The 20330-nt window shown below is 45.3% G+C and overlaps 1 protein-coding gene across 7 annotated transcripts in view; it reads right to left on the reverse strand.

Annotated features, from left to right (window-relative positions):
* The window catches only part of ripor2 (RHO family interacting cell polarization regulator 2), a 399549-nt gene that overhangs the window by 53862 nt on the left and 325357 nt on the right, over positions 1-20330 (reverse strand). For all 7 annotated transcript variants that reach the window (XM_072509637.1, XM_072509644.1, XM_072509638.1 and 4 more), the window contains exons 7-10: positions 14773-14922; positions 8671-8734; positions 4125-4168; positions 3650-3775 (exon numbers count right to left, since the gene is read on the reverse strand). In XM_072509637.1, the coding sequence (XP_072365738.1) occupies positions 3650-3775; positions 4125-4168; positions 8671-8734; positions 14773-14922 (384 nt within the window). The remainder of the gene's footprint in view (positions 1-3649; positions 3776-4124; positions 4169-8670; positions 8735-14772; positions 14923-20330) is intronic.

Consider the following 20330-nt stretch of genomic DNA (forward strand, 5'->3'; position numbering starts at 1 on the left):
CGCATAATTTACAGTTATAGAACATAGAACAGTACACTTTTATCAAAATATTGGCTAATAATGATATCATCTTAGCTGGTACTGTGATAGTCTGTATTCTCTGTAGTGTATTTTTTCTGTTATGCAGTCAACACTTTCTGCTCTATTTCCAGCATGTAGGGCCATTCCTGGGGCTGGTGACTGCAGCCAAGCAGCAGGGTGGGTATGTGGTCCCAGGACACAGCTATGCCTAAGTTCCTCAGCCAGCCTATAGACGCCTGTAGTAGCAACTCAAAAAGAACACTTAATCTAAATTTACCCTTTCACTTGCTGGGTAACATCAACCCTGATCAATCATTTGTTGGTTTTGGACAGTTTACATTGCAAACCTCTTGGTGAAGGGAGATCAAACTAGCATGTTGCACTCATTGGCATCTTAGGTTGCTACATCAGTGGGCAACATCACCAGTTTAAGTATTTAACAACTGCATGAAAGTTTTCCGGAGAAATTTTAATATTTGATGACTTATAACACTATACAGTATAATGCTCATTTTTATTTAGCAATTTATCACAAGGTTTTTGGCAGCACGGTAGCACAAGTGGATAGCACTGTGGCTTTGCAGCGCCAGGGTCCCAGGTTCGATTCCCCATTGGGTCACTGTCTGTGCGGAGTCTGCACGTTCTCCCCGTGTCTGCGTGGGTTTCCTCCGGGTGCTCCGGTTTCCTCCCACAGTCCAATTACGTGCAGGTTAGGTGGATTGGCCATGATAAATTGCCCTTAGTATCCAAAAAGGTTAGGAGGGGTTATTGGGTTACGGGGATAGGGTTGAAGTGCGGGCTTAAGTGGGTCGGTGCAGACTCGATGGGCAGAATGGCCTCCTTCTGCACTGTATATTCGATGTCTATGTCTATGATGCAAGTGCACTCTTGAAGTACTATTTAGGTGAAGAGAACAACCATTGTCAATGCTAACATCTCACAGATATCGGTGAAAGAACTAACCATGAATCTGCTGTGGGTGAGTCATGGTGGATAGAATAATTTGATTAGGACACCAGTTCAACCCTCTTCTCTTTCCCAGGTACAGTAAGGCCATAAAATCCTCAATGACCAACTGAGCTTGTGGACCAGGCCTCAGCTTATTGATTCCTTTGAAAGACAACAGCACTAAGAACGCAACTATTCGATGCATCAAGGGACCCGATTGAGGAGTCAAACCTGCAGCCTTTTCAGCCGGAGGGAAAATTGAGCCAAAGGAACGCCTACTAAATGCATAAGCAATGAAAAGATACTGGGTACTGGGAACCGAAAAGAGCTCACGTTGAATTGACTGGAAACAACCTGATGTGAAACAGAGATGTCCATTAAGGAATTCTGCACTGACACCACATAAATCTGAGCGCTTAAAAGCCAATTACTTCAGCTATGGAATTGACTGCTGGATTTTTGCAGTGAGCTGATAAGACCAGACAGCCCCGTGGAAAGTAATAATTTAGCTGCTGGACCTATTCCCAATGTCCGCAGTGAGCTTTCCTTTCAGAATGACAGAATTTTATAGCACAGAAGGAGCTGATGTTGTCTCTCCAGAAACACTCTCACTTAGTCCCATTTCCATCTTTTTCCCTTTTTAAAACCTGTCGTCAAATATTCATAAGAACAAATATGGATTCTGCTTCCATCAGTTGGTAGAGGGAGGCAATGGGATATTATTCATCCATTTCTCTGTCTATTCCCAGCATTGCTTCAAATCAAGGAAGGTTAGGGCTACACGGTGGTGCAGTGGTTAGCACTGCTGCCTCACGGCACCGAGGATCCGGATTCGATCCCGGCCCCTGTCTGTGTGGAGTTTGCACATTCTCCCTGTGTCTGCGTGGATCTCACCCCTATAACCCAAAAAGATGTGCGGGGTAGGTGGACTGGCCATGCAAAATTGCCCCTTAATTTAAAAAAAAGATCATTAAAAAAAAAATCAAGGGAAGCTGGTGGGGAAATGTTGGCTTGAACGAGAAGAAAAGCAGCAGGGCGTTTATTGAACTTTGGAGCAGATGGTGAGCGAGTGAGCAAAGCAAACAGGAAATGTCACCGCAGTCAGAAAGTTACATCAAACTACACTCCACGCGCAGCTTACAAAGCACAGAAGCAAAAACGCTTCTGACATTTCTCTGTTCTTGTGGGGTTTTATTGCTGGCCTGCAGTAGCTTTCTAAGAAAATGTAGCTCAAGCAACAAAAATGCTGGAAGCGCTCAGGAAGTCAGGCAACATATGTGAAAAAATAAATGTTAATGTTGTGGTGAAGGCTTCATATCATAAATTAAGATATTACAGTGAACAACGTAGAAGGAACAGGGCAAGGCAAAGGCCAGTGGTGCAGGAAAAGTGGCCATCTACACAAGAAGGGAAAAATAATGAGCTGTTAAATCAATTAGACGACAAACAGGAGATGGTTGACTGATAAAGGCATAACACCAAAGGAGTAGAAATGAGAGAAATTAGAGAAATAAGTGCCATATCTGAGATATGGGTGGTACGGTGGCACAGTCGTTAGCATTGCTACCTCACAGCGCCGTGGACCTGGGTTCAATTCCAGCCTTGGGTTACTGTCCGTATGGAGTCTGCACTTTCTTCCTAGAACATACAGTGCAGAAGGAGGTCATTCGGCCCATCGAGTCTGCACCGACCCACTTAAGCCCTCACTTCCACCCTATCCCCGTAATCCAATAACCCCTCCTAACCTTTTTGGTCACTAAGGGCAATTTATCATGGCCAATCCACCTAACCTGCACGTCTTTGGACTGTGGGAGGAAACCAGAGCACCCGGAGGAAACCCACGCAGACACGGGGAGAACGTGCAGACTCCGCACAGACAGTGACCCAGCGGGGAATCGAACCTGGGACCCTGGCGCTGTGAAGCCACAATACTATCCACTTGTGCTACCGTGCTGCCCTAAACTTTGTCTGCGTGGGTTTCCTCCGGGAGCTCCTGTTTCCTCCCACAGTCCAAAGATGTGCAGGTTAGGTGGATTGGCCATGTTAACTTGCCCCTAGTGTCCAGGGATGTGCAGGTCTGGTGGGGTTACGAGGATAGGGTGGGGGAGTGGGCTTAAGCAGAGCGCTCTTTCAGACGGTCGGTACAAACTCGATGGGCCGAATGGCCTCCTTCAGCACCGTAGGCATTCTATGGTTCTAACTAGTGTGAATTCTTGAACCAGGTTAGTGAAAAAGGACAGAAGGGCATGAAAATCTGGCAAAACAGAGCAGACTCAGTAGACTGATGTTAGAAAGTTGCAGGTGAACACCAGATGAACTTCAAGAGTCTACCTTGTATCAGTGAGGGAAACCCCATTCCCAGCTCATGGAGCATGCCAGCTGTCTGACTTGCTGAGCGTCTCAACTTTCATTCATCGATTTTAGATGATGTGAACAACATGTTCATCCCCATCACCGTGTATACCACTGGATAGGTGGCCATAAATCTGCTCATTAAGTTACAGCAGATTTAACTCTTTAATGCGTAAACTGCAATTGGATCTCTCATGATCAATGATCTAACCTCCGGGAATTCCAGCCAACCAGAGATCGCCAACTTTGAATACAATTCTCAACAGGCAATCTGATTGAACAAAGCACTGATTTGTGCCAGTTATCTATACACGTCTGCTTCAAGTACCTTAATTGAGAATAGTTCATTAATCAGAGGTAAGAAAATCATCTCTTCTCCATCCCAGCTTTGTCGGTCATTTACTTCTATTTTGCCTTTTAATTTCCACCTTTGACGACCATACCGCATGAAGATCTTGTCAGAAGGAACAAAAGAAAGTTAGCATGTATTTTACACATGAATATCTCGAAGTACATTTTCGAACTCATAACTAATTCGCATTCTGTTAAATTGTTTTGCAGTTGCCCCCATTAGCTGGAATGGCCATTGTGATCAGCACCCCCTCACTCAGATTTCTTGAGCTACAAGGTACACAGAAATCAGAGGATGTGCAGCAAAGAGAAAAGTGAAATAAAGGGTCAAACATTTTTTTTAAAATCCTCATTGCATTCAGACAATCTGTTATCACCTCACCGAAGATCAATATGTCCTTACAGTACAATGTCCTGTCACACTTGAATAAGCTGAAGTATAAACCACTTACCTCATATTGATCTCCTGGACAAAGACGAGCAAAACCGGCTAAGCCTGTCAAGTGAAAATTACATCAAGATCACAGTTAGAGTTTCAAGTTTGAATGGAATTTACTCAATTACTTACATTATCAGTTGCTGGATGTAATTGAAAGCTTTCAATTTGCACAAAAATTCTATTTTATAAAAATTAAGGGGAAATTTCTTGGATTCATAGAATCATAAAATCATAGAATTTACAGTGCAGAAGGAGGCCATTCGGCCCATCGAGTCTGCACCACCCTTTCAAAAGAGTACCATATTTATGCCCACACCTGCACCCTATCCCAGTAACCCCACCTAACCTTTTTGATACTAAGGGCAATTTAGGATGCCCAACCCACCTAACCTGCACATCTTTGGACTGTGGGAGGAAACCGGAGCACCCGGAGGAAACCCACGCAGACACGGGGAGAACGTGCAGACTCCACACAGACAATGACGAAAGCCAGGAATCGAACCTGGGACCCTGGAGCTGTGAAGCAACAGTGGTAACCACTGTGCGACCGTGCTTTTGGCGGGAACTTGTGCCTACCAAAAATACATATTAGAAATTTTAGCTGGGGGTGCATTAAGATCTTTTTTTTTTAAATTTAGAGTACCCAATTCATTTTTTCCAATTAACGGGCAATCTTAGCGTGGTCAATCCACCTACACTGCACATCTTTGGGTTGTGGGAGCGAAACCCACGCAAACACGGGGAGAATGTGCAAACTCCACACGGACAGTGACCCAGAGCCGCAATCAAACCTGCGACCTCTGTGCCACGAGGCAGTAGTGCTAACCCACTACGCCACTGTGCCGCCCCTGGGGTACCTTAAGATCTGAGACAAGCTCTCACTTAGGCGAAGTTCACCACTGACTGTGGAAAATTGGAAGATTAAACCTTTAGTTTGATTTGTTTTATACTGAAAAGCGCCAGAGTCCACTTGGATGTGAGGTAAAAGTATGTGTCGATGTTCTTTATCATGTTCTCTGAATACTGTTTCATCCAGTGCTGACCACATAAAACTAATGGCAGGTTTTCCTATTTTTCACTTTGGCATTAAGTAACCACTGGGATGGAACACAGAGGGGAATTGGGTGCCCAATCCTCCACGTGTTCCATTTGGGTGATTATCAAATTCTCCAACGTGAAAAAGGAAAAGAGAGAGGCACGGTGGCGCAGTGATTAGCACTGCTGCCTCACGGCGCCACGGACGTGAGTTCGATCCCGGCCCCGGGTCACTGTCCGTGTGGAGTTTGCACATCCTCCCCGTGCCTGCGTGGGTCTCACCCCCACAGCCCAAAGATGTTCAGGGTAGATGGATGGGTCACACGAAACTGCCCCTTAATTGAAAAAAAAATGAAAGAGGAAAAGGTCACCCCAATAAATCTCTGGAATATTGCATACTTTAACGAACAGTGTATTATAGAGCAATTGCTCACGCCGTATAATATGTAATTGCAGTATCCACCATCAATATTCTATCTTGTTATTGTGTTGCATATTATAATTTCCAAATGTAAAGGCAGCGCAGGGCGCAGTGGTTAGCACTGCTGCCTCATGGCGCTGAGGACTCGGGTTTAATCCTGGTCACTGGCCATGTGGAATTTGCACATTATCCCCGTGCTTGCGTGGATCTTACCCTCACAGCCCAAAGATGTGCAGGGTAGGTGGATTGGCCACGCTAAATTGCCCCTTCATTGGGAAAAAGGAATTGGATACTTTAAATTTAAATAGAAAATTCCAAATTTAAAAAACCAAAACATTTATATTCACTTCCATGACTTAAGGATGTCCCAAAGTACTTTCAAACTAATAAAAAACTATTTAAAAATGTAGCCACTAATTCAGGTTAAAAAACTCACAACCAGTTTGGACTCAGCAAATGATCACAATCAGCAATAAGATAGTGACCAGAAATCTATTTATTGGTGCGGGCTGAGGGATAAATATTAACCAGGACACTAGGAGAACTACCCTTTGAATAATGCCACGCAATCTTTTGCAGGGAGGTGGTGGTGTAGAGGTCTTGCTACTGGTCTAAGCGATCCAGACCAATGCTATGCGGACCTGGATTCAAATCCCACCACAGCAGATTGTGAAATTTGAGTTCAAGAAAAATCTGGAATTAAAAGTGTAATTAATGATGACCATAACAGCACTGTTATTGTCACAAAAACCAAAATGGTTCACTAATGTCCTTCAGGGAAGGAAACCTACCTCATCTGGCCTGGCCTTACACGTGACTCCAGATCTTAAAATGGCCTAGCAAGCCAATTAGGGATAGGTAATAAATGCCTATATCCCATGAATGAATAAAAAAAATCTTTCACATCCGCTTGGGAGGACAGTTTAAACCTCTATTAGTGCGGCACTAAAATGTCACCTTGGCATAGGGCCTGAACCCACAGTCTTGAGACTCCGAGGTGATTCCTATTCAGGAACTATATTTTCCTCCTTGTAAATGTCACTAAAAATTTTGCAGTCATTTACAAGCCGGCAAGAAAATGCCAACTGCGCGTTTCCTAAGCAGACATTTCTGTCCAAGACGGACCTGTTATTGCAACATTCTAAAAAAATGGTGCCATAAACATTTCTGGGGTAGTTAAATGGCCAGTAAATCGGCAACAATGACAGAACGCTGTTGAATGATTATTATCCGATGACTCCTGCTGCAAGATGTAGGTGCATGGTGATGAATCATGACTCACTGACACTAACGGCTAATACATGAAAAACAGCTACATTACAAAAACGACTACACTTCAAAAGTACTTCAATGGCTGTAAAACACTTTTAGATGACCTGAGGTTCAGAAAAATGTTTCATTAATGCATGTCTTTCTTAATTTCTCCATGGACCTGTACCCCAGCAAGAAATTCTCTAAGTAGGCATCCCCAGTGAGAGCAATTTTTGAGAGTTCACGCAATGACTGTTATTCAAAGGCACACACAAAGATCAGCACAGCACCGCCTTCGGGGGGAGGATGGGTGGGGCGGGGGGGGGGGGGGGGGGGGCGGGGGGAGAGATTACAGGGTGGAGGTGGGGGAGACGATGGAATTGTACGGAAAGGGAGGAGAGAAACCTCAGAAAACCAGGCCTGTTTAGAAACTCGCAGTGAAATCTGCTGTGATCCAGCTTGTTAAAGAACATCTCAAAATAAATATTTTAACTGTAAGGTAAATAGCAGTATTACTACGCTTTCCATGAATGAAGGCTCTCACTCTCTCTATACCACTAGCTATACATATGATATGGGTTGACAATGTGGAGATGATTTTGTGTCACTCTGATATTGGCAAGGAGCCTCACGCGCTGGGGTGCACATCTGAAATAGGGCAGAATTCCCCTATTTTGGGCAGGATTCTTCGGCCGCGACCACCCGGCGACAGAAAGTTCCCGCCCAAGGTAATGGACCTTTACATGGTCCGCGTCCCGTCCATGGTCATCTTGCAGTGCTCACGGCTGCAGAATCCAGCCCTAAGTGTCAAGGTGAGGCAAGAATGTGGAGTATTTCCCACTGCGGAGGCCGGCGGAAAAGCATGCCAAAATCTTCTATCTCCAACCTCATTAATTATGCACCCAGATGTTTCATGTCTATTCTGTGGCGGGCCAGACCTGGATGGTACAGCCCGCCATCGTCTCGAGGTGCATTATTGAAAAGGCGTTCAACATCACTGACCGACTATTGTGGAAAGAAGGTGAACTGCCTGAAAATGAACATGGGTCTCCTGGAGTATTCTGAGGCTGGAAGATGGACACCCTTCAGGATACCGAATTTGGAAGGCCCACCTATAGAGATGCCCCCCGCCCCCCAACCACTGCTGTGATGGTTCCAGGGTCCAAGGTTGCAGGCAGCCTCGATCCTGAACTCCAGAGATAACCCCAAGCATTGTTCAAAAGAGTCCTGACATCTGCACGCCACATTGTCCCGAATGTGTTTCCTTCAGCATCGCGGAGAATCTGGGGGTGGGGCCGGGCCTTCGTCGACATCCCATTAACGAGATGCAAATGAGGTTCATGCTGGCCCCTGGTGAGTTTTCCGATCAACCATAAACATAAAGCAGACCAAGGCAGGCCTGCAGCATGGTTCAATTCCCGTAGCAGCCTCCCCGAACAGGCGCCGGAATGTGGCGACTAGGGGCTTTTCGCAGTAACTTCATATGAAGCCTACTTGTGACAATAAGCGATTTTCATTTCATTTTCAACAGTACAGCACAGAACAGGCCCTTCGGCCCTCGATGTTGTGCCGAGCTTTGTCCGTAACCAGGATCAAGCTATCCCACTCCCTGTCATTCTGGTGTGCTCCATGTGCCTATCCAATAACCGCTTGAAAGTTCCTAAAGTGTCTGGCGGGAGCCAGTGGACGATTCCAATGTAAATGTGTTCCCTGATCTGTGACAGATTGTAGCTCCCCCCAGGCAGATACCACTCCTGACGCCTGTCCAATGAATAATGCCAACTCAGAAAACTATACCACCACATTCCTCAGGCAATATATTTAAAACAGCACTTTTATTCTGTTAATTTACCTTTCATTGTGATGTGAAATTCTCCCAGCAGGCTTCCAATCTCTACCTCCAGTGAGCACAATGCCTGAGGGTGAAAGGTATTACTGTCAATACAAGGCATGCACAGTGCAGCACATTAGTTGCACTAATATCAAGGTGCAGTGTTGAAAGATCCAGCCGCCTGATGCTCATATTGTTTCATGAAATTCTTTAGTCTGAACATTCGCTGAAAAATGAACTGCTCTTTCTCCTAACTGAATAAACTCATTCTTGCCTCACATCAAAGAGTAAGCAGATCATTAAACCTGCAACTGCTTTTCACCAGCTGGGTGAAACATACCGTAGCAAGGAGTGATTGTTTACAATTTCCACTTCTAATGATGTGTGAAGAGCATATGGTATCATGCTGTGCAGAATAAACTGTGGGCTGTTTCCAATCGGAATTTAAGTGGGCAAGCCTGTCTGGATCCAGGATTTGGATAGAAACAGAAAGTGCCGGAAAATACTCCCCAGATCGGGCCGCTATGAAGAGAGAAATAGAATTAATGCTTCGATTCCAATTTGACTTCTTCAGAACAGAACTTAGGGGCATGCCGGGCACACCCTGACCCGGATTCACCCAGCACCCAGGACTAACCGGCCGTGCCTGGGAGACCTTGCCAGGGCGCCATTTAGTCCTGGTCTACACAAACGTGGACCAGACGTAACGGCACCTCGGAGAACTCTCACAGGGTATTGGAGATCCCTGGGTTGTCAGGGTTGTCAGCGGTGTGAACCGCTCCAGCGCCGTGCTGGCCCCCTGTAGGGGCCAGAATTGCTGATCCTGTGACCGTGTTGACGCCGTCGATAAACACACGACGTTACTGAAGGCATCAACACTTAGCCTCAGGATCAGAGAATCCCGCCGTATATTCTTGTTATATAATTCTTGATTTTTTTTTTGCTTGCTTATTGCTCCCAATATTCCTCTCAATGAACTAGAGCAACTAGCGTAGGCCAGTCACCCACTTGAGCCTGCTCTGCCATTCAAAGAAATCATGGCTAACCTGTATATTCACTCCACTTACAATCCTTGGTTCCATAACTCTTAATCATTTTGCCTAATAAAGGAAGTATTTACTTCAGTTCTGAACTTTACAACTGACCTAGCCTCAGCATCTTTCCAACATCCAGATCCAGGTAATAATATGGGGACAACCACCCTTTCCTAAACTCTTCTGAACCATTTTGGGTCTTCAACATCTCAATAAATCTTCAGCACAGGCACATCCAATTTTCCCTTCTGCCTTAAGTCCCATTTTCTGACACCAACCCACCAAAGTATACAAATTTTTGCACCTGTTCAACTGCATCCTCTCTAATTGTAATATATACATGGTGGCACAGTGGTTAGCACTGCTGCCTCACAGCGCCAGGTACCCGGGTTCAATTCCGGCCTCGGATGACTGTCTGTGTGGACTTTGTACGTTCTCCCCGTCTCTGCTTGGGTTTCCTCCGGGTGCTCCGGTTTCCTCCCACAGTCCAAAGATGTGCAGGTTAGGTTGACTGATCATGCTAAATTTGCCCTTAATATATCCTGGGATGTGCAGGTTATGTAATGGGATTACGGAGGTAGGGGCGGCGTGGACAGTCAGAAATGGGCAAAGGGCTCATTCGAAGGGTTGATGCAGACTCGATGGGCTGAATGGCCTCCTTCTGCACTGTAGGGATTCTATTTTCTTGTTGACTCCCAAATTACATTACCTTTCTCTTCTTTATGTTCATCGAAAGTTTGGCATTCCACCAGCACATTTGTTTTCGATGTGGTTTTAAGGTCAGTATCGTCAATGAATCAGAGATTGTCTAAAATCTTGCTGTACAGGGAGACTCCGCCAATATCATCTTTTGGTACCAGATTAACTGACCCGGATTTTGTGGGATCTGTCGCGGGAGACGCAACGGATCAGCCAAAAATCCACTGACAATCCCAGTGGTGGGCACCAGACGGAAACTCCTCTCCTTTGCCACTTCCAATGCCGAATTAAATAAATCAAGAGACATAGAACATTGTTGTATAGCCTCAACTGTTGATCTAAGCCATTCTGTCAGTTACCTATCCAACAGCCTGTGGGGTTTGTTAAAAGTATTTTCTATCAATCTGGCAAATTTCTCCTGAAGACATGCCATATCCCATCGCACCATATCAAAGGTCTGTTTACAATGCCTGAAGTTGTAACAAGCGTCATAATCTGTAAATTCCTCTTAAATCTATCTTATCACAAAGAGTTGATTTTATCATACTTCATACAGTTTAAAAAATACTTCTATGTATTTTAAAATTTTCCTTTGCAAATTCTCGGTAAATCATTTTCTGGTTATACTCAGTTAGCATTATTTCCTCTTCTTCATTTATATCCTCTGAATCTCAATAGGGTCCTGCACAATAAACTTTGTGCTTATTTTCTCAGTAAAAATATCCCTTCCGATTCAAAGGTATTGAGATAAGTCTTATGAATTGGAGTTCATGGCGCTGAGCTTCTGACAACGGCAATGTTTCTGTACAGACACCATGTGACCAATTCTCAGTCCATTAATACTAGACTTACACCATCAAGTCAAGAGCAACTTATCTTCAAAGAAAATATTTTCAATGCTTTTCAGAGAAACTTAAGGAAAAACAGATGGCGGGCCACTGAAGGAGAAGCTTGGCCTAAGAAAGGTTTTGAGGAGAGAGAAGAAGATTGAGAGGCAGAGGGGTTAAGGGGAGGAATTCCAGATGATAGGACCCAGCAGTTTCCAGTAACTGGTAATTCTATGAGTGTACAGCCCTATTCAGCTTGTACCAGCACTATCCAACTGATAACCCAAATCCATAATCATAACTTGACTTCATACTGCCCTCAATGCCAGACTCCAGGATCACCCCACCACCCTTACGGACTTAATGTGGAGATAAGAACATAAGAACTAGGAGCAGGAGTAGGCCATCTCGTCCCTCGAGCCTGCTCCGCCATTCAATGAGATCATGGCTGATCTTTTGTGGACTCAGCTCCACTTTCCAGCCCGAACACCATAACATTTAATCCCTTTATTCTTCAAAAAACTATCTATCTTTATCTTAAAAACATTTAATGAAGGAGCCTCAACTGCTTCACTAGGCAAGGAATTCCATCGATTCACAACATAACGGGCTACAAAGTGAAGCCGAACAGTATCTCTGGCAGCAGCGCACCACTCCCCGATGAACTCAATGCATTCTATGCTCGGTTAGAGCAGGTAAGCAAAAATCCGCTGGCAAGTGCCCCAGCAGCCCATAATTCACCCATACCCACCATCACAGCTTCCGAAGTCAGATTGGCCTTCCTGAAAGTGAACCCTTGGAAGGCGACGGGCCCAGACGGGATCCCTGGTCGTGCACTCAGAGCCTGCGCAGACCAGCTGGCAGAGGTATTCACGGACATCTTAAACATGTCCCTACTCCACTCGTAGGTCCCCACCTGCTTCAAGAAGACCACCATCATACCGGTACCAAAGAAGAACCAGGCAACATGCCTCAATGACTACCGACCAGTGGCCCTGACTTCAGTCGTAATGAAGTGCTTCGAGAGGTTGATCATGAAGTGCATCACCTCCATACTCCCAGAACGCCTTGATCCACCGCAATTCGCATACCGCTGCAACCGGTCCACATCAGACACCATTTCCCTGGCCCTACACTCATCCCTAGAGCATCTCGACAACAAGGACTCCTACATTAGACTCTTATTTATTGACTACAGCTCCGCCTTCAACACCATAATCCCAGCCAAGCTCATATCAAAGCTCCAAAACCTAGGACTTGGCTCCCCACTCTGCAACTGGATCCTTGATTTTCTGACCAACAGACCATAATCAGTAAGAATGAACAACAACACCTCCTCCACAATAGTCCTCAACACCGGCGCCCCGCAAGGCTGCATACTTAGCCCCCTACTCTACTCCCTGTACACACACGACTGCGTGGCAAAACCTGGTTCCAATTCCATCTACAAGTTTGCTGACGATACGACCATAGTGGGCCGGATATCGAATGACGATGAGTCCGAATACAGGAGGGAGATAGAGAACCTAGTGGAGTGGTGTAGCGACATCAATCTCTCCCTCAATGCCAGCAAAACTAAAGAGCTGGTAATTGACTTCAGGAAGCAAAGTACTGTACACACCCCTGTCAGCATCAATGGGGCCGAGGTGGAGATGGTTAGCAGTTTCAAATTCCTAGGGGTGCACATCTCCAAAAATCTGTCCTGGTCCACCCACGTCGACGCTACCACCAAGAAAGCATAACAGCGCCTAGACTTCCTCAGGAAACTAAGGAAATTCGGCATGTCCACATTGACTCTTACCAACTTTTACATATGCACCATAGAAAGCATCCTATCAGGCTGCATCACAGCCTGGTATGGCAACTGCTCGGCCCAGGACCACAAGAAACTTCAGAGAGTCGTGAACACCGCCCAGTCCATCACACAAACCTGCCTCCCATCCATTGACTCCATCTACACCTCCCGCTGCCTGGGGAAAGCGGGCAGTATAATCAAAGATCCCTCCCACCCGGCTTACTCACTCTTCCAACTTCTTCCATCGGGCAGGAGATACAGAAGTCTGAGAACATGCACGAACAGACTCAAAAACAGCTTCTTCCCCACTGTCACCAGACTCCTAAATGACCCTCTTATGGATTGACTTCATTAACACTACACCCTGTATGCTTCATCCGATGCCAGTGCTTATGTAGTTACATTGTATATGTTGTGTTGCCCTATTATGTATTTTCTTTTATTCCCTTTTCTTCTCATGTACTTAATGATCTGTTGAGCTGCTCGCAGAAAAATGCTTTTCACTGTACCTCGGTACACGTGACAATAAACAAATCCAATCCAATCCCTTTGGGTGAAGAAGTTCCTCCTAAACTCAGTCCTAAATCTACTTCCCCTTATTTTGAGGCTCTGCCCCTAGTTCTGCTTTCACCCGCCAGTGGAAACAACCTGCTCGCATCTATCCTATCTATTCCCTTCATCATTTTATATGTTTCTATAAGATCCCCCCTCATCCTTCTAAATTCCAACGAGTACAGTCCCAGTCTACTCAACCTTTCCTCATAATCCAACCCCTTCAGCCCTGGGATTAACCTAGTGAATCTCCTCTGCACACCCTCCAGCGCCAGTACATCCTTTTTCAGGTAAGGAGACCAAAACTGAATACAATACTCCAGGTGTGGCCTCACTAACACCTTATACAATTGCAGCATAACCTTCCTAGTCTTAAACTCCATCCCTCTAGCATTGAAGGGCAAAATTCCATTTGCCTTCTTAATCACCTGTTGCACCTGTAAACCAACATTTTGCGACTCATGCACTAGCACACCCAGGTCTCTCTGCACAGCAGCAAGATTTAATATTTTATCATTTGAATAATCCCTTTTGCAGTCATTCCTACCAAAATGGATAACCTCACATTTGTCAACATCGTATTCCATCTGCCAGACCCTAGCCCATTCACTTAACCTATCCAAATCCCTCTGCAGACTTCCAGTATCCTCTGCACTTTTTGCTATAACACTCAACTTAGTGTCTTCTGCAAACTTGGACACATTGCCCTTGGAAAGGGCTTTCTGGAAATCCAGATATACCACATCCATTGGCTCCCCATTATCAACCGCACTGGTAATATCCTCAAAAAATTCCGCCAAATTAGTTAGGCACAACCTGCCCTTTATGAACCCATGCTGCGTCTGCCCAATGGGACAATTTCCATCCAGATGCCTCGCTATTTCTTCCTTGATGATAGATTCCAGCATCTTCCCTACTACCAAAGTTAAGCTTACTGGCCTATAATTACCCGCTTTCTGCCTACCTCCTTTTTTAAACAGTGGTGTCACGTTTGCTAATTTCCAATCCGCCGGGACCACCCCAGAGTCTAGTGAATTTTGGTAAATTATCACGAGTGCATTTGCAAATGCCGGCGTTACTGACTTAAAGCAGCAATCCATCGAAGTTATACCTCTGCTTTGTGCAGCATTCAAGAGAATTACACTTGTTCAATCTGTTTTGTATTCTTTGCTAACCGTTTCTGCTAAAATTGCTACCATTCAAGTTAAGACTGTACCTCTGTGCTTTCTTTGTAGCTCCTATTTATTTCTACGAGGCTTTCCCGAGCACCTTTTGTGGAAGGAGACATTGCAAAGGCCTGTTTCATTTTGGAAGCTCCATCTCGTAGCCTTTTCTGGATGCAAAATGTCTCATATAGCTCATCTACCTGTCAGGGCAACAGCAAAAAAAAAAACCAAATAGCGTTAATCAACTGCGTGTTTCATGCACTGTCAATTTTTTTCAATTTGCCAGGAGAATATTGCCTCAATCAGTTTCTGGTTGTGCTCAGTTCCTCTTCTTCATTGATATCCTCCAATCATAGAACAGGGAGGGATGTATTTACTGAGAAAATAAGGACAAGGTTTACTGTGCAGGTCCCTATCAAGATTGCAAGGATTTAAGTGACGAAGAAAGACAAATGCTTACTGCGTATAACCAGAAAATGATTTGCTGAGAGCTTCCATCGGAAAATTAAAAATACATAAGAGGGATTTAAAGAGTGGAGCAGTGCTCAGAACACCCACCTACCCGCATTCAAGGAATATCAGAATGTTAAAAGGGAAAAACATAAGGATGTCAGTCAGAAACAAAGAATTTTAGTATCTCAGATGGAGGCTATTCGGACCATCATAACTGCTCCAGTATTCCGTCCATCCCGGGAATCACAGATCCAATCCTCATTATTTCAGTCCATTCATTTTAATGGATAGAAAATTATGCGCACAGCACCCATGATGTCCCAATATGCACAGTAGGGACACTGCCAGTCATCCAAACCCCAAAATACTGTTACTTTTGCGTTATGGTGGTTTGCAAAGCAATTATTCTACACAAAGTAACAAGCATTAGCATGCTCCCCCCCCACCCCACCCACTGTAATCTGCTTATTTTGAGTCAAACTTTCAGAATTGAATTTCTGGAAGAGGAAATAGGATGTTGTGAAATAAACTGTCAGTGGAGCATTTCAACTTCTGCTTGACCCTGATGTTGTTTTCATGGCCTTCGTGTGCTAGACACCAAACTCAGAGCCCTCACCACATCAGTCTCATGGGTCACACCATGTCAAAATCTTCCCCATTTGCAAAGTCTAGTTTTCAACACAAATCATTTTGCTGCAGTGTTTACAGAATTGCACCAAGCAGCAATATTTGAAAACAAACCTTGCAGGGATTTCTCCATCTCTGTTACAGAGCACGATGGAGATGATATTTGCATCATAACTGGAAGTCCACTGAATCAACTTCGTGTTCAAAGTACCACAGTTATTGTGTAAAACCCAATGGACTAGGAAATCAAACAGGAAAATGGAATAAAATGGTAGTCAATTTGATTAATATTTATTTTATTATTTATTATTAATAATAAATCATTATTTATTTTTTATTACTTATTATTATAAAGCATTATTTTGGAGAATAATTATTACAAAATAGATTTTTTTAAACAGATTTCAAGTTGAGAAGATTTGATGGAGTAGGTAGAGAAAAATGATTCCCCCTGGCGAATGGATCAATAGCCAGAGGTTGTGGATTTAGAGTAATTGGCAAAAGGTCCAGAAGGGAGATTTATTTATCACTCAGGGAGTTGTCAGGATCTGGAATGCTCTACCTGAAATGATGGTGGAAAATATTTTTCAAAGGGTATTGTTGCTAACTTTTGGTTGGCTTTTAAATGTTGCTCGTTGTATGTTTGCCTAATTTGCTCTGTTTCTATAACCTTTGCTCTAGAGTCGCCAGGTATCTTTATGATACCACCACGAGGTTCAAGTTCAAGTACTGATCAATAACTCAACACGCCAATTAGTAAGATTCAAATCAAAACACATTTATTATACACAGTAAATCACTACTCATGCATAAACTCTACTTTCTAGACTATTCTCTATCACTAAAAGGCCTATACTTAGCTTCAGAATTGGCCCACCTGGTCAGGGGAACAAATGGCCTTTCGTTAGATCTGAGTCTGCAGGATTCAAAAGCTGGTATAGACTGGTAGCTAGGAGCGCCTATCTCGTAGCAAGCGTTGACTGGAGACTTAATTGGTTGATGCGGCAGCTTGGACAGGTCACTCTCAAGGGTTGATTTGATGCTGAGTGACCCTGCCAAGAAGACCGATTTTAACTTGGGGAGCTTTACTTTATAGTCCCCAGGGGCTTCCCGCCCTTCGGGGCAGACCCCGTACCTGGTTCCAAGTGATTGGACTGCGTTCCGATCACTTGGATCGATTTCTCCAATACTGGAGTTGTTCCCTGATCGTTGGGCGGTCCCTAAATGTCCGTTGGCCTTCCTTTGTCTTGGCTCCTGCTGGCGCCGAGGAGTCTGGCTTGGCCTTATTCACCTGAAGTGTATCAATTGTGCCTGGGAATCACTCATTACTATGCAGATGGCTGCTGGTTTCAGTGCTGTCTGGTTTTTGCAAGTTCCAGTACAGTTTCTGCACTTGCTCATTTCTGCCTCTGTTGGCTGAATTTCCCTTTAGTCTTTGCGGTTCTCCATTTTAAGTCGGGAAGTGGCCAACCCAGGAACTTATAGGAGCACAGATAAAAAGTGAAGATGTGGGATCGGTGTGCATGATTGCACTTTTGAAGACCAGTGCAAGCACGGTGGGCCAAATGGCAGCACAAAGATTAGCACTGCTGCCTCACAATGCCAGCCTTGACTGACTGCCTGTGTGGAGTTTGCACTTTATCCCTGTGTCTGCGTGGGTTTCCTCCGGGTGCTCCAGTTTCGTCCCACAGTCACAAAGATGTGCAGATTGATGGATGGGCCATGTTAAATTGCCCGTTTGTGTCCAAAGATGTACAGTTTAGATGGGGTTATGGGGTTACAGGGATAGGGCGGAGGATTGGGCCTAAGTGGGCAGCTCTTTCAGAGGCGATCGGGGGGTCCCCGAATGCTCGGGCTCTGGGCAGGGTGGTACTCTGGCACTCCCGATGCCATCTGGGCACTGTGAGCCTGGCACCAAGGCAGTACCACTGGGTCACCCAGGCAGTGCAATCTGGGTGCCATTCTGGCAATGAATGTCTAGGTGGCACTGCCAAGGTGCCAGGCTGGCTGTGACAAGGTGCCCATTTTACATCTTGCCCATGCTGGGGATCGGGCTCAGGGGTGCCCTGACTTTATGAGGTGGTGTGCGGGGGGCCCGAGGATTCTCTAATTAGTAAGTTGAGGGGTCCGGAGGCTGCAGCATGGCACCCCGATCTCTGTGACTGAGTGCGGCCTTGACAGGGCGTTCCTCACCGAGGACCAGAAAAGAAGCAGAGTCCCGTTTAATAGCAGGGTCATTCATGGTGCTGCAAGCGCCGGGAAACGACCAGCTAAACGTGCCCAAAACGTGACCCTTTTTCTTTTCCATTAAATTGCAGCCTCTAACTTAAGAAGATCACTCCTTGCAACTCTGTCTTGAAATTTCCATCCTCATGAGATCTGCAGCAAAGTTGATCGGCTGATTTGATTTGCCTAAAGGTCAAAGTAGTTTGATTCCTTAATTTAGCTATTTATCTGATGTGAAAATGTATCATACTGGGCGTGATCTTCTGGCCACGCTGCGTCGGAAAAGCAGCTCGCTGCGGTGCAGCGTAGCCGGTGAGAGCAGGGAGACACCGTTCCCTGTATCTACACGGCTCGCAAAGCCACACGAGATTCAACGCAATCTCGCAAGATGCTGCAAGGAGAATCCCGCCCACAATGGGTGGGATCACGTTTTGGCAAATCTGCATATTAGAGCGAGGCAGTAAGCCTCACTCTTATGTTCAGATTCCCAAGGTACGTGAGGCTTTGGGATTCAATCCCTTCATCTTGGAGACTCGGGCGAGCGCCGTTTGGTACTGGTCTCCACAAATGGAGACCAGACGGAATGGCTTTCTTAGGGGTCTCCAAGGGGACCAGAGGCCCCCCCAGCTGCATGCCCTTGGGCAGGGTGGTGCCCTGGCATTGCTGGTGCCAGCCTGGCACCCTGGCAGTGCCAACATGCCACCCTGGCAGTGCAACCTGGGTGCCAGACTGGCACTGCCTTGGTGCCAGCTTGGCACTGCCAAGGTGGCGATTGGGCTGGGCTTGCCCACTGAGTATTAGAGGGTGCAAGGAGCTGGGGGACCCTCCCATGTTGCGTTCAGGCTGGGGGGGGTAGGTCAGGGATTTTATTTGTGTGCCTCGGAGTTCGGGACATCATTTAAAAATGGAGTCCCGATCTCTCGCTGCAACGGGCAGTTCCGGAAAGCAGAGCTCCCAGTTGTAAAAAACGGGGCTATGTGCGGCCTCGGCTGTGCATTCCCTGTTCTGGCCCCTTATTCAACACAGGTAACATTGAATAGCCACGAGTGCCTTTGCACTCGAGTGCCAGGAAACACGCGGCTAAACGCGCTCTCTATGGGACTTTGTTCCCTTTGGGAAGATCGCGCCCATATTTTTTTGATAGTCAACACATTTATGTGTGGAGTGGTCATGTTATTTGGGACTTGGGGTATTCCGGGTCTTTCTCCATAATGTCAGCAGAAACCTGGAGAAATGGAATACATCCACTGCGTTTATCACAACGACCTTTATATTGTTAATTACCCATTTGATTGAAACACTTTAACAGTTGTCCATGTTACCACCTTTTTAGTTGTGCCTTATAATAAGAAAAGGTTGCCGGGGCAAAATCCTGGAACACCCTCCACTGTGGGTGTAACCACACTACGCGGTGTACAGCGGTTCAAAAAGGTGGTCACTACCATTTTCTCAAGGGCAATTAGGGATGGACAGTATTTGATGGCCTAGCCAGTGATGCCCACCAATTGTGAAAGAATCTTTTTTAAATTCTGAAATAATACAACCCAAATATGTGTCAAAATGGTAAAGTTCACTCTTTTTCCTGAGAGATCATTTTTAGTGTCATGGTAAGCTAGTGACATTTCATAGCTTTGTGAGGAACTGGTTAGTTTTGAGGACTTACTCTGCTGGGAGCTTTGCAACTATTGTCAATCATTGGTAATATCTACCACCTATTGCACCATTTCCTCCTAGTCACTTCCTGCTACTTGGACACTTGTCACTTTAGTTGGATATGTTCAGAACAGATATGATGAACACAAATCTTGTGCAACATATGGTGATGAAACACTCTTATTCTTTCCGAGGTCTTCCTGGTCTCATTAATCAACCCACACCCGAGAGGTTATGTCGAGTTCAAGGCATCAGGGAAGATTCATCGTGATTATGATAATTCCCACTTGAGAATATTGATGAGTGCTATAGTACATGAAAAAAAATAATGAGCAGAAATTGTTTAACCAGAGGAAGTAAGTGCGAAAAAGGAAGTAGATTGTACTGGGGATTAAACAAGAAGGTGGTGAGTGAAGACTTGCTGCAACAGATCACAAGAGAGCAGATACAGGAAGAACATGGAGGAAGCAGCAGATTGATTCCACTTGCGAATTACTTTGTTTTGCATATCCTGTTTATTGTACAGGATTGGATCTGGTGGTGAGAGGCCCCTGGGGGTCTACCCTGTAAAATATGCAAAATAACGCGGGTGTTGTCAAAGGCAGTGAAACCCTTGGCAGGTATCTTGTGCCATTTTGAATGGTCAGTG

The sequence above is a fragment of the Scyliorhinus torazame genome, chromosome 6 (genome assembly GCF_047496885.1).
Source record: "Scyliorhinus torazame isolate Kashiwa2021f chromosome 6, sScyTor2.1, whole genome shotgun sequence".
NCBI classification, from domain to species: domain Eukaryota; kingdom Metazoa; phylum Chordata; class Chondrichthyes; order Carcharhiniformes; family Scyliorhinidae; genus Scyliorhinus; species Scyliorhinus torazame.